The sequence below is a fragment of the Trichosurus vulpecula genome, chromosome 8 (genome assembly GCF_011100635.1).
Source record: "Trichosurus vulpecula isolate mTriVul1 chromosome 8, mTriVul1.pri, whole genome shotgun sequence".
NCBI lineage: Eukaryota > Metazoa > Chordata > Mammalia > Diprotodontia > Phalangeridae > Trichosurus > Trichosurus vulpecula.
In genome coordinates, this window is record NC_050580.1 from 177,488,164 (window position 1) to 177,500,506 (window position 12,343).

General features: G+C 51.4%; 1 protein-coding gene across 1 annotated transcript; it reads left to right on the forward strand.

Moving 5' to 3' along the window:
* Window positions 1-368: 368 nt before the first annotated feature.
* AJUBA (ajuba LIM protein) lies at window positions 369-12,106 on the forward strand. Its single transcript, XM_036735755.1, has 8 exons — window positions 369-1,676; window positions 4,866-4,967; window positions 7,099-7,166; window positions 7,345-7,407; window positions 8,774-8,904; window positions 8,994-9,045; window positions 9,857-9,925; window positions 10,457-12,106. The coding sequence occupies exons 1-8, from the start codon at window positions 641-643 to the stop codon at window positions 10,580-10,582; spliced, it is 1,647 nt and encodes a 548-aa protein (XP_036591650.1). The 5' UTR covers window positions 369-640; the 3' UTR covers window positions 10,583-12,106.
* Window positions 12,107-12,343: the final 237 nt, after the last annotated feature.

The window sequence follows — 12,343 nt, forward strand, 5'->3', positions numbered from 1 at the left end:
GGCCCCGTACACTCTTTCCTCGACTGCGTCTAAGGAGGTGCAGTAACGACTCATTAGTTGTCCCAGCTCTCCTGTCTCCATTATCAAAGACTGCACTATGTCCAGAAGAGAGAGTTAACTCCAGTCTTCCTCCCTCGGAAAGGGTGAACCAAAGATTCCTGCGCTGATACCCCCACCTCTTTCCCTTCCTACAGGCACACCGCGCTCCGCCCTTCTATGAAAGTAGGTCCGGCTGGGCAGACAAAAGTTTAGGAGAGAAGTTCGAGTCGGTGCTTAAGTGTGGAAGCTAAGGGGGGGGGGAGTGGGGAGTAGCTAGGGGGGCGGGGGCCGAAGGGATCCGGGAGCTGGGGGAGGCAGGGCCAGCCCGCAGACTGATGAACAGATAGAGTGGTGGATAGAACAGCTGAAGGCTTAGGTCCCCCCAACCCTTATACTCCCTGATGGGTGGGGGAGCTGTACCCCTCTCCCTAGGGGATGCTGTGGGTTCCTGGGCGCCGGGCACCCGGGCCGCCAGCTGAGCCCCAGTGCCCGTCCAGTGCCCCCAGGGGTCTAGATTCCTGCGGCCAGGGAGAGGGGGAGCAGTCCGAACACAGCGGGGAGCCGGGGCAGGGAGGGAGCTCCAGGCCCCGGACCCGAGGGCATGGAGCGACTGGGAGAGAAAGCCAGCCGCCTGCTGGAAAAGCTGAAGCTCTCCGATTCCGGCAGCGCCAAGTTTGGCCGCAGAAAGGGGGAGTCGAGCCGGTCAGGGCCTGATGGGACCCCTGCTCCCGGAAAGGGGAGATTGAACGGGTCCGGGGGCCCCAGGAATCCTGGGACCCGGGGAACTCTCGGAGAATCTGAGGATGAACCACTGGAAGCAGCCCGGGAGCAGGGCCCCTTGGAAGCTGAGCGAATCCGACGCTACTCCTTTGAGGCGCCGCGCTACGAAGTTACTTTCCCCGGCGGGGCACCCCAGCCCCGGGCCTTGCCTCTACCCCAATCGCTGCTCCCCGACTTGCGTCTGGAGACTTTGGCCCCCACCTTAAGCCCGCGTTCTAGCTTCGCCAGCAGCTCCGCGAGCGATGCCAGCAAGCCGTCTAGCCCCCGGGGCAGTCTGCTCCTGGACGGGGCGGGGAGCTGCGGAGCTGGTGGCAGCCGGCCTTGCAGCAACCGAACCAGTGGCATCAGCATGGGCTACGACCAACGCCACGGGAGCCCCCTGCCCACTGGGCCATGCCCCTTTGGCCCTCCCTTTACTGGGGCTCCTACAGGCTTTCCTCCAGGAGGTGTCCCCTCTGCCTACCCCGACCTCCATGCTGCCCTAGACCGTCTTTGCGCTCACCGGCCCACGGGTTTCGGCTTTCAAGAGAGCCGTCATTCGTACCCACCGGCGCTGGGTAGTCCTGGGGCCCTGACCGGGACTGGGATGGGAGCGACTGGGCCCTTAGAGAGGCGAGGGGCGCAGCCTGGACGACATTCTGTGACCGGCTACGGGGACTGCGCGGCAGGCGTCCGCTACCCAGAGGAGCTGGCAGCGTTGCTGCGGCTAGCTGTGGGAACCGGAGGGCGGGAACCAGGCGCCCACGGGGAACCCCCAGGTACAGAATCCTCTGGCCCTGAAGAGCCGCCTGGCCCCTTCCCACTAGAGGCAGGCCGGGGTCGGGCCCGGGAACTTGAGTCCAAGGAGGACTACTTCGGTGAGTAAGGACGGGGAAGGGTGGACTGGGGCTGGAGAGATAAGGTGCCCTAGGGACAGCACCGTGGAGTGTGGCAGACTCTCTATGGATTTAAGTTGGAGAGACAGGCAGTGGATACCAAAGGCCTCTACCTACTTCGTCCAGTTTCTGATGGACCAGAATGTCCAATTCTTTACATCTCCAGGCCTCCAAGTCATCCTGTGGGTCCCACTTCACCCCCACTACCCCTCCCCCCCAAGCGGTCACAGTTCTGATTTTTTTCAGCCTCTGGAGGTGCTTCAGGGGAACAGGGCAGGAGTGGGATAGACAGACCACCCCCCATCCTGGCTCCCCTTTTCCCGGCAGTGCCCGAGCAGGCGCCTGCCCGCCTTGCCCCCACCCCATCCCCTGTCTCCGCCCGCAGGAATGCGGGGAATGCAGGGGTGGTGGGGGTGGGGAGGGCAGGCTGCGTGCTGGCTCCTGCCCGGCCCGCTCCAGGTGCCCGCAAGGCGGGGCGGATTGGGAGGGGGGTGCCTTCCTCCGCACACGCCTTGCGGCCCGTCGGGGAAATGGAGCCCGTGAAGCTGGAGGGAGCGCCTTAGGGCGGGAACGGGGACCCAGGTGCCTGCCCCACCCCGCCTAGCCTGCTTTCAGACTTAAAGCATTTACTAGTAAGTAGACCTGGCAGTGCCAGCTTCATACACACTCCCCCCTCCCTCAATCTGTCCCCACCTTCCAAAGGTCAGGGCAGGAGCAGAGAACCACAGAGACTGATGCCTAAGACTTTTACACCATTATCACTGAGGTAGTGACTTGGAGCGACTGCTACCAACAGTGACCCTGGATACTGGTCAATATTTGCAGTTGGACCCAAAGACCAGAAGACTATCCCCCCTACAGCCTTCCCACTCCCATCCCTAGGGCTGAGGCTGAGCCTGAGACCGTGGACTTCCTAAGGGCTTAGGGGACCCCATTAGTCTCCTTCAAGTTTACCTCTTCCGTTTAATCTAGCAAATATGTATTATTTGAAGACTATCTTTTGCCTAGTTGAGGGGGACCCCAGTTGTGTGGAACCTGACTTCAAGGAGCTCATCGACTGCTAAGAAAAATACTTGCATTGAGGATGCTATTAGAAAATGTTAGACCATGTCATCCGATGCCTAGACTTGTGAGACCCAGGCAAAGAGATCACATTCAGATGTTGAATCCTTGAATTTGCATATGATTTGCCTGCATTCTTATCTACTGGGTGGTTTGTCCCCTAGCAATTTTTCTAGTTAAAGGTTTTATTCTTGGTCCTGTGAATGAAGTCTTTTACTCTTTCTCACCTGCCTCTATTGTCATTGATCGAAAGCACCCCCCCCCATTGGAACTGTGAGGGTTCTGCCACCACAGGGTGGGGGGCTAGAGAGGAACGGGTATTCTGGAGAAGGGTTCCAGGGATAAGGAAGCCAAGGCTGGCTTAGAGGGCATTTACAGAATTCATCCCCAGCCCCCACGCCAAGCCAGAGGCTGAAAGAGGAAAGCAGAGGATCTGATTCCTGATCTTTTTGGTAAAAAGAGAGCAGATACAACAGGCAGGCAGGCAGAAATGACCTGGCAGGGCCTCATGGAACATTGCTTTTGGGGCCCATGGAAAGGTGGATGTTAGTAGAAGCAGCCTCTTCCTTTAAACCTTTAATGCCTAGAAAATTATGGAGGAATCCAGAAAGGATGTGATCCGTCGGAAAGGACTGGGGTGTGGGTAGTGGTGGGTTAAGAGTGTAATGCAGTAGAGGAGGAGAGGTGAACATGCCTGAGTGCACTCCCTGTTTTCCCATAATTTCCAAGGCTTCCTGGTGAGCTGGCTCTGACACATGGCCCCTTGAGGCACGGCTCTCCTGGTATGGATCTTCCCTGCCAGGGAGGTTGTATTCAGAGCCCTGAGGCTCATACCTCTCTGGCCTGCGCACTAGATCTACTTTCCCCACCGAGGACCCCCTAATATGTTTTCTCCCATCCCCCATACACCTTGTATGATCACCCCTATGTAAATGCCCCCCTCTCCCCGCTAGCTAGTCCTGGCCCATTTTTCCCTAGCTGTATCCTTGCCCAGCTGCTGTAGGGTGGAGGCAAAACAGGTCCAGGCCCATCAGATGCTACAGCTGCAGCACGAGGCTCCCAAGCCCCTGGGCTCGGGCTGGGATGGGCCTCAACTTGCAGGTCGCAGGGCTGTGCTTGGGCAGGAGCATGCCACACCACAGGGGGAGGGGCAGGCCCAGGTCCCATTCAGCTCTGATCTCTTCATGGGTCTGGCTCGGAACCTGGGGGCCCCAGGCTTGGCATGGAGATGGGGACATGAGTAAGAAAGAAATAGAGTAAGAGCCCCCCATGCCTAGGAGTGTTGCAGCCATTTAGCCCCCTTCTCTCACCGGAAAGAAAAAAGGGAAAAGGAAAATGGAAAGGGCAGGATGGTCTCTGAAAACAGCCCCATCTATCTATCCAATCATATTTTCTACTACTCCCTAAACTTCATTCACATTCTCCACTCCACACAGACTCATCTCACTGTCCACCTTACTTCTTCCTGTCTTCATGCCTTCCTGCACTCCTCCCTATCCAAAAAAAATTCTACCCATCCTTAAGAGTCATAGAATATTAGACCTGTAAAGTACCTTAGACAGGACTGATTCCAATTTTGTTATTTTACAAATGAGGAAACTGAGGCCCAGATAAACTATTAGGAGACAGTTCATACCCCCAAATCCTCACTGAAGCCTTTCCTGATTACGTCTGCTCTATCCCTTCTGAATTCTAGGAATTCTCCGTCTTGTCTATGCCCTACAGTTTCGGACTTGATAATATACTGTGTATACTGTCATATTGTTTGGGATTGTTTTACATATTGGTCTTTTCTTCCCAAGTAGACTGTATAACTTTGAAGATTTCTCTGTCTCTTCTCATGAAGCTTAGCCAGGACTGGGCATGTCAAAACTCAAGTGATATATTTAATGAGTGAACACTTCTAGGACTGCTGGCTCTGCTTTCTCTCAGCATATCCAGGACTTTCAGCCCTCTTTCCCAAGAAGGAAGAGCCTGTAAAAACCATTTTCCACCCTCTTTTCTCAAGCCTCTTCCTTGTGTCCAATAGGGTGGAGGAAGGGGGAAGAAGGGTCAAAGGAGGAAGGATACTGGTATGGTGACCTCTTCTCTTTTCCCTTCTCCTCACAGGCACATGTATAAAGTGTAACAAGGGCATCTATGGGCAAAGCAATGCCTGCCAGGCCCTGGACAGTTTGTACCACACCCAGTGCTTTGTCTGCTGCTCTTGTGGTGAGTGAAGCCCTCCCCTAAGCCAGTGTGGATGGGGCAGGTACAAAGGTCTCAGAAGGAATGGCAACATCCGCGGCAGGACAAGGATTGGAGCAACAGGAGGGCTCTTGATCATTAAATTTCTCAGTGGAAAGCTTTTGGGCATCTACTGAGTATCTAGTACCTAGTTCTTTCCCATCTTCCTTCTTTCTCTGCCTGCGTGTCTTTCTTTATTTCCCTCTCTTTTTCTGTCTTCTCTCACTGCATCAGGTAGTCTGCTCCCCCTTCCCTTTCTTCCTCTACTGATCTGTTCCCCCCTCTCTTTCAGTCGGCCATCCTTTTTTCCTTTTCCCTCCTTTCTCATGTCTGTCTTCTTTTCTCTTCTTCCCTCCCTCCCTCCCTCTTTCTCTGTTGTGTTCGCTGCCTGCATAGCCCAGGCTCTGGTCTCTGGGCTCTGAGCTTTGGGTCCGGGCCTGCAGCCCTGTGCTTGGTGGGGTTTAGTCTTGGGCAGCCAAGTTGCCTGGGGCGACGGTGAAAGACAGGAATGTGGAAGGGGAGGGGGGTGGGCCTAGGGAATGGGGAGCTGTGGGGGAGCTGGGAGAGGGGTTTTCTCTTGGCTGGTCAGAGTTCAGCCACCTCTCTGGAGCGCAGGCCACTGGGCCATGCCAAGCTGATGACATCACGCTACAGGAATGCCCACTGTTAGCTCAGGAGGCTATGCAGGGGCTCCCTGTCGGCACTGACTCCCCCTGTCCCTCCCTCACCACCCCCTCCACTGCTGGTCTTCTGTTCTGATTCCTTTGCTAAACCTTTAATCTCCTATCTCTGTCTGTCTGACGCTCTGACTCCCTCTCTTTTTTTCTCTTTCTTCTTCTCCCTTCCCTCCCCCATTTGACTCTCAGTTGTTGTCTTTTTCAGATTGTTTCTTACTTTCAGCTTGTATTCTTGCCTCCAAACCCCACCCCCTTTTCTGTTTTTCTATTTAGTTTTCAGATCCGTTTTTACAAACTGCCCAGACAGAGCTATGAATGGAAGCTCTAATGGGAAGATAGCAAAGGTGGGAAATATGCCCATTCTTGCTTTGGGGCCCCTCAATTGCCTTAGCCCTCTGCCTCTCATTCCCCGCCCTCCAGATCGACGAGGCTCTTTGCACTACCTTGTTGGGGCACTGATGGAGCTGAAGGAAATCATTAGCGCAGTTAGGGTACATTCTGGGGCTCTCCCTGATCTTTGGGGAAGTTGGAACGATTGCTGAGATCAAAGTTACAGCCCAGGATAGCAGGAAGCACAGCCTGCTTTGCCGCCAAAGCATTTTGTCCTGGTTCCAGTATCCCTAGATCCTCCAACAGAGTTCAGTCCCAAGAGGGAGTTAGCTGAGGGGATGGGCACAGGACCAAGCTATTCACAGAAGCAGAGGAGACATCTCTTGTCATTCCGTTTTATACAACTCCCAACACAATGTAATGTGCAATAGGTACTTTTAAAAGATGATGATGATGATGATGATAATGAAAGCTCTCTTTCCTGAGATGAGGGTTGGGAGAGATTTCAGAAAGGGTTTGTAGAAGAGTCTGGTACTCGACCAGAGTAAGGGAACAAGTATTTATTAAACACCTGCTGTGTGCTGGGCACTTTACAAACATTATCTCATTTGATCCTCATGACAACCCTGGAAGGTAGGTATTATGATCATCCCTATTTTATAATAAGGACACTGAGGCAGACAGGTAAAGTGATTTTCCAGGGGTCAAACAGCTAGTAAGTGTATGAGGCTGGATTCAAACCCAGGCCTTTCTGACTCTAGGCCTGTTGCTGTATTTAGCTGTGCCACCTGGTTACCTCTAGGAGGCATAGGTAAGGACAGGTGGAATGAGGGCAGAGTGGTATTTCATGGAAGGGGAGGGCATAATGATATTTTTGTTATTTTAGGAGTTGAGTAGGGTGGCTTAGTTTGAGTCTAGCAAGGTGACTAAAAACTCGATCATGAGATACATGGAGTATGGGCTGTGTTGGACTGAAAGGTATAATCTGTTTTCTGGGAGGAACTTAAATCCTGAAGAGGTAGTCTTAGATGCCTCTTGGATCCTGAAGGAAGCTGGGATTGTATCGTAGATTCCCAACCCCCCTTACTTCTGTTCTCATTGGGCTCCAGGGAGGACACTTCGATGCAAAGCCTTCTACAGTGTCAATGGCTCTGTCTACTGTGAGGAGGATTACTTGGTGAGTCAGGACTGATTTTTTTAGTTCATTGTACCTAGGATTGGCACCCCCTGACATCCCTTCTTCTTTCCCCGTGTAAGGGGTCCCCTTCATTAAGTCCCTTTCAGCTTGTGGTCACATCACTTTCAGTTTCATGACAGCCTTTTCTCTTTCTCCCCCTTGCCTCCCACCCTTCCAGTTTTCAGGGTTCCAGGAAGCAGCAGAAAAATGTTGTGTCTGTGGTCACTTGATCTTGGAGAAGGTAAGGAAAATTCAACTGGAGAGCTGTTGCTAGTGGAATGTTTTAGGTGGAGGCAAGATAGAATCAAGGGCGATGGAGACTAAAGAGTCAGGGATGACTTGGAAAGGGTTGGGGCAGACAGGCTAAACCTTCCTGCAATTCAGGATGGTACAATGGAGAGAATGCTGGATTGGGAATCAAAGGACCTAGGTTCAAATCCTGGCTCTGACACTTACTGCCTATGTGACCAGGGGCAATCCACTTAATCCCTCAATTTCCATGTCTGCAAAACGAAGGAGTTGGGCTGGATGGCCTCTGAGTTCTTTGTGGCTCTAAAAGCTAAAATTCCCATTTCCCTCCAATTTTCCAAAGCCTATCATAGGTTCCTATTGCATGGCACTCAAAAATCCTCCGTGGTATGCCCTTACTTTACCTATCTAATCTTCTGCCTGCTCTTCAACACGTACGCTTGGTCTGTCCCATTAGGCTTGTTTTCTTCTAGTACTCTGCATGCAGACTATGTTCATCTTTGCTGGTCCTATTTTTTTTCCATATGCAATATCTTCCCCTCGTCTCTCTTCATTTCCCCAGCCCCTTTCTCCACGTCCAGCACATCTTTCCAGGAGTAAATCAAGACTCTTCCTCCACGAAGCCTTCTCTAACCCCAACTCACACTGATCTTTTCCTTCCTAACTCCTGTTGCTTTGCAGTCTTTGCAACATAATCTTGTGTATTTGATTTCCTAATGTTCTGTAGGGCTTCACAAATATATATGTGAAAACTTTAATTATAACTTCTTTGAGGTCATTCACTCAGCAAATTTTTATTAAACACCTGCTCTGTGCTGGGTGCCTGGGGAAGGTTCCTTGCCCTTTCCCTGTTTCTTGACATTACAAATGTTGTAGAGGTATAAGATACAGATACAAGTAACACAGTTATCTTTTCAAGGGAGAAGCTTAACCATTTCTTTACTTTCAGCACGGTGCAAAGCTCATTAGGATGAGATGAGTAGACTTCAGGGACCTTGGACAAGTCACTGAATGAATCTTTCTAAGCCTAGTTTCTTCATTTGTAAAATGAGGATATTGAATCTGGTGGTTTATAAGTGTCCCATTCATGCTTAATATTCTATGATTCTCTTGGCTCCTCCACTGTGCTTGTGCATGTGCGTGTGCGTGTGCGTGTGTGTGTGTGCATGCGCCAAGACTGTGCTGACCTTTAACAAATGCTTATTGGGACAAACAGAAGGGCAGAAGGAGATGGCTGGGTTGGGTCTGGTTAGAAGGTCTGCAGCCTGATGGAGGTTGGTACCTGGCAGTGGTACTAAACTCTGGGCTCCCATCCACACTAATCACACTCCCTTCCCCTCCTCCCACAACTGAGTCAGATCCTGCAGGCAATGGGAAAGTCTTATCACCCGGGCTGCTTCCGCTGCATTGTCTGCAACAAGTGTTTGGATGGCGTACCTTTCACTGTGGACTTTTCCAACCAGGTGTACTGTGTCACCGACTACCACAAGTGAGTTCTACTTGGGAGGCTGGGGGAGACAGGACCAGGGCCTGAGATATGCTCCCAATTTGAATTTGCCTCTGCTTCATCTCTTCCAGAAATTATGCCCCAAAATGTGCTGCTTGTGGCCAGCCCATCCTCCCCTCAGAGGTCAGTATGTCTGGGTTTATGAGGAACAAGTAGATAGTGCTGATGCCAGTGTTTAAAAAAGACCTGCTTCTAGGCTGTCACCTTCCATCACCACTCCCCACCACCCCCAAACACCTTCTGCAAACACTCATGTGGTTGAATCAGAAATATTTCAGGCCAATTCCTGGCTCTGCATTTCACATTAAAAAGCACAAAACACTCATCTGTAAATGTTTTCCTTTCTGGAAACTTTGTTATAACTAGCGCTTTTCCTCCTACCTTATTAGGGAACCCTTGATCTGACCACATTTAAGTAGATTCAGGAAGAGGGCTGGTAGGAGAGCATCCTTGAACTCACTCTTGGATGGAATGTGCCAGAGAAGGAACTGAGGTCATAAGCAAGACAGCTCATAGAGAAACCAGAGCCCATCAGCTCTTACTGTTCTTTGGGCAGGGGTTATCTATCTCCTGTTCCTCCCCTTCAGGCTAAGGCCACCTTCTTTGATCAAACCCAACCCCCTTCTTCCTTATCCTTCCCCTGCTCCCTCCTACCCACTGATGTGCAAGGCAGAACTGTCTGAGGGGACGCCCCTTAGCTCCTAGAGGGACAATCTCATGATGCCAGATGTGGCAACAGACTGAACTAGGGCCACAAGCTCAGTTGTGGGAGAGGAGGAGGAGGAGGAGGGTTTGCAGTAGCCACCCAAAGGTATGTTTCACTTCACAGTGGCAGTGGGGGCAGGGGGCACAGTCTGGGCGAGGTGTGGACTTGTGGGTGAGATCCAGCGCCCTCTTTCCTGTCCACGTAGTGGGGGTTTGCCTTTTGTTTCAGGGCTGCGAGGAGATCGTGAGGGTGATATCCATGGACCGAGATTACCACTTTGAGTGCTATCACTGTGAGGTGAGTGCGGGGCTGGAGAAGACTCAAATCTCTAGGGTGCAGTCAGATTTATGGGGGAGATGACAGTAACTGCTCATATTTACCTGGTATTTTGGTGGCCTGAAAGGACTTCCCTCGCAACAAAACCACGAGACAGGTAGGACAGGTATAATTCCTTAGTCCCCATTTCACAGATGAGGAAACTGAGCCTTGAAAGCAGGTAAAGTGACTTGCCCCAAGGTCACAGTGGCCAGTTAGTGGCAGAGCTTGGACGTGAGTGCGTGTCTTCTATTCCACGATGCTTGAAAGCCAGGAGGCCACTCTTCAGACCCTGACGGCTCAGGCTTCTTCCTTCTGGGGCAGAGGGCCTATCCCAGCATTTCTACTGCAGCAGCGACACCTGGTGTCTGGCCGGAGCATTGACTCGAGTTATGTTGGGAAGCCCCTGCAAACCCAATCATTGGGGAATGAGAGGTTGGAAGCTCTAGTCAGAAGACCCTGAATACCCTGGGTGGCCCTGTACTAGATGTGATCTATGCCCTTGTTCCACAGGACTGTCGAATGCAGCTGAGTGATGAGGAGGGCTGCTGCTGCTTCCCCCTGGATGGACATCTGCTCTGCCATTCCTGCCACATGCAGAGGATCAACGCTCACCAGGGCACTGCCAACTATGTCTGAGCTGCCACCTCCATCAGTTCCTTCTGGCTCCCAAACTCCAGCAGTCCAACCCCTCCCAGGCAGTGAGCAGTGGAGAGCCCATTGGGGTGGAGGTGAGGGGTACAGGAAAGAAGGCAGGGCGGGTGGGTGTACTGCAGGGCAGATAGAGGATAAGTTGGAGATGTAAAGACCCAAAGAGGATGATAACCCATTTGGGTTGGAGAGGAATCTTTCCCAGTACCCGAAGAATTCTCACGCAGTGAGCAACTAACTACAGAACCTCTCAGAGCCAAGAATTAGTCCCCCTTCAGGCTCTGAAAACAGCAATGTGGCAAATCCACAAGTACACACAGAGTCATGTCCCAGCATATGCTGCTTCCTTCAGGGCTTTCCAGTTTCCCTTGTGGACATACCTGCAAAACCCAAGCAGAATTCCTGTTTGGAAAAACTAGGAGAAAGCAAAGACCTCCTGAGGGCTTAGACTCTTACCTCTGTCCCTTATGAATGGTGTCAGCTACCCCTGGGGGAAAGGGGAATGGGACCTGTGTTCCTACCACCAAAGCTACAGGGCCAGCAAAGGGGCACAGTAAACCTCTTAGCCAATGGGAGAGAAGAAAGTTCTCCAGACTCCATGGGACTTTCCGTCTCCTAGGGCTGCCCATTATAAGGTGTGATGTTGGTGCCAGCCAGCTTCCTATTACCCTGCTGCCTGTTTCTCAGGGACTCCGTGATGCAGGCTTTAGGGAGCTGGGAGAGCACGTGGACTGAATTTATCTGTCCTCTTTGCTTCCCCATCCTAAGGCTGGAGGACATAGGGAAGCTGCCCAATGAAGTCCATTCCAGGGTGGCTAGTAGTTAAGCCCCATAGACTGCTGTCCCAGAAAGCCTCACACCAGCCAAATGCACCCTACCCCTTGTGCTCCTGTGCCCCATCATATCCATCTCATGGTCTCCCATCACCATTTAGCTTCAGAGTATCCTGTCATCCTACTGATCATTCAGGAAATCCAGGATTACATACACTGGTACCTTACCCCACCCCAGATCCTGGTCTGGGCTCCAGGGAGCCAGAGGGAAGTAAGCACTTTTGAGACTTGGCCTCTTCTTAGTCATGATTCATTCTCAAAATGATGATCCCTTGGGCTAAAAATCCTATGTTTTGGGGATGTTCAAGACATCCTAGCAGAACAAGGGGCTGAGGGGGTGGGGACAACCTTGGTAAGGACTTTTTCCAGTCATTAGGAATGAGGAGGCAACAAGCTTGACTATACAGGTCGTGAGTGCCAGGGACCTCTAGGCTTGGAGAATACTCTTCTGTACCCAGGAGTAAAGAGGCCCTGTCTCTCCCCTAGGCAACTGGGACCCTAAAAATCTTACCATCATCTTTCTTTCAAAGAGGCTGTTTATATTTTTAGATGATTCTTTCCGTTTCATTTTCTCCTCTTCTTGCCCTATAACTCCACACTCCAAGAAGTGGCAGGATGGGCAAAATGCACTTTTTGGAAATGCATTAAATTGAGATCTGTTCTGTGTCTTTTGTTACTGAAAAAAATAAGAATAAAAAAAAATAAAAAGACTCATGACTGAGAAACACTGACTTAACAGCTTTTGATTTGAGAAAGGCTAAACCATATATTCACAGTTTGTCACCCTCTCCTCTCCATCTTCTCTTCATCTCTCTGACTATCCCCTGGCTTCTCTTCCTTGTCTCTCTTCTTTTTTGGTTTCCTATTTCTCTTTTTCGTTTCATCTTTTACATCTTTTCTGGCCCTAAGCAGTCCA

What these genes read in the sequence shown, in the direction of transcription:
- AJUBA (XM_036735755.1), top strand. Translation starts at nt 641, where the DNA reads ATGGAGCGACTGGGAGAGAAAGCCAGCCGCCTGCTGGAAAAGCTGAAG. An exon ending in GTCCAAGGAGGACTACTTCG is followed by an intron (nt 1,677 to 4,865) that starts GTGAGTAAGGAC and finishes TTCTCCTCACAG; the next exon opens with GCACATGTATAAAGTGTAAC. An exon ending in TTGAGTGCTATCACTGTGAG is followed by an intron (nt 9,926 to 10,456) that starts GTGAGTGCGGGG and finishes CTTGTTCCACAG; the next exon opens with GACTGTCGAATGCAGCTGAG.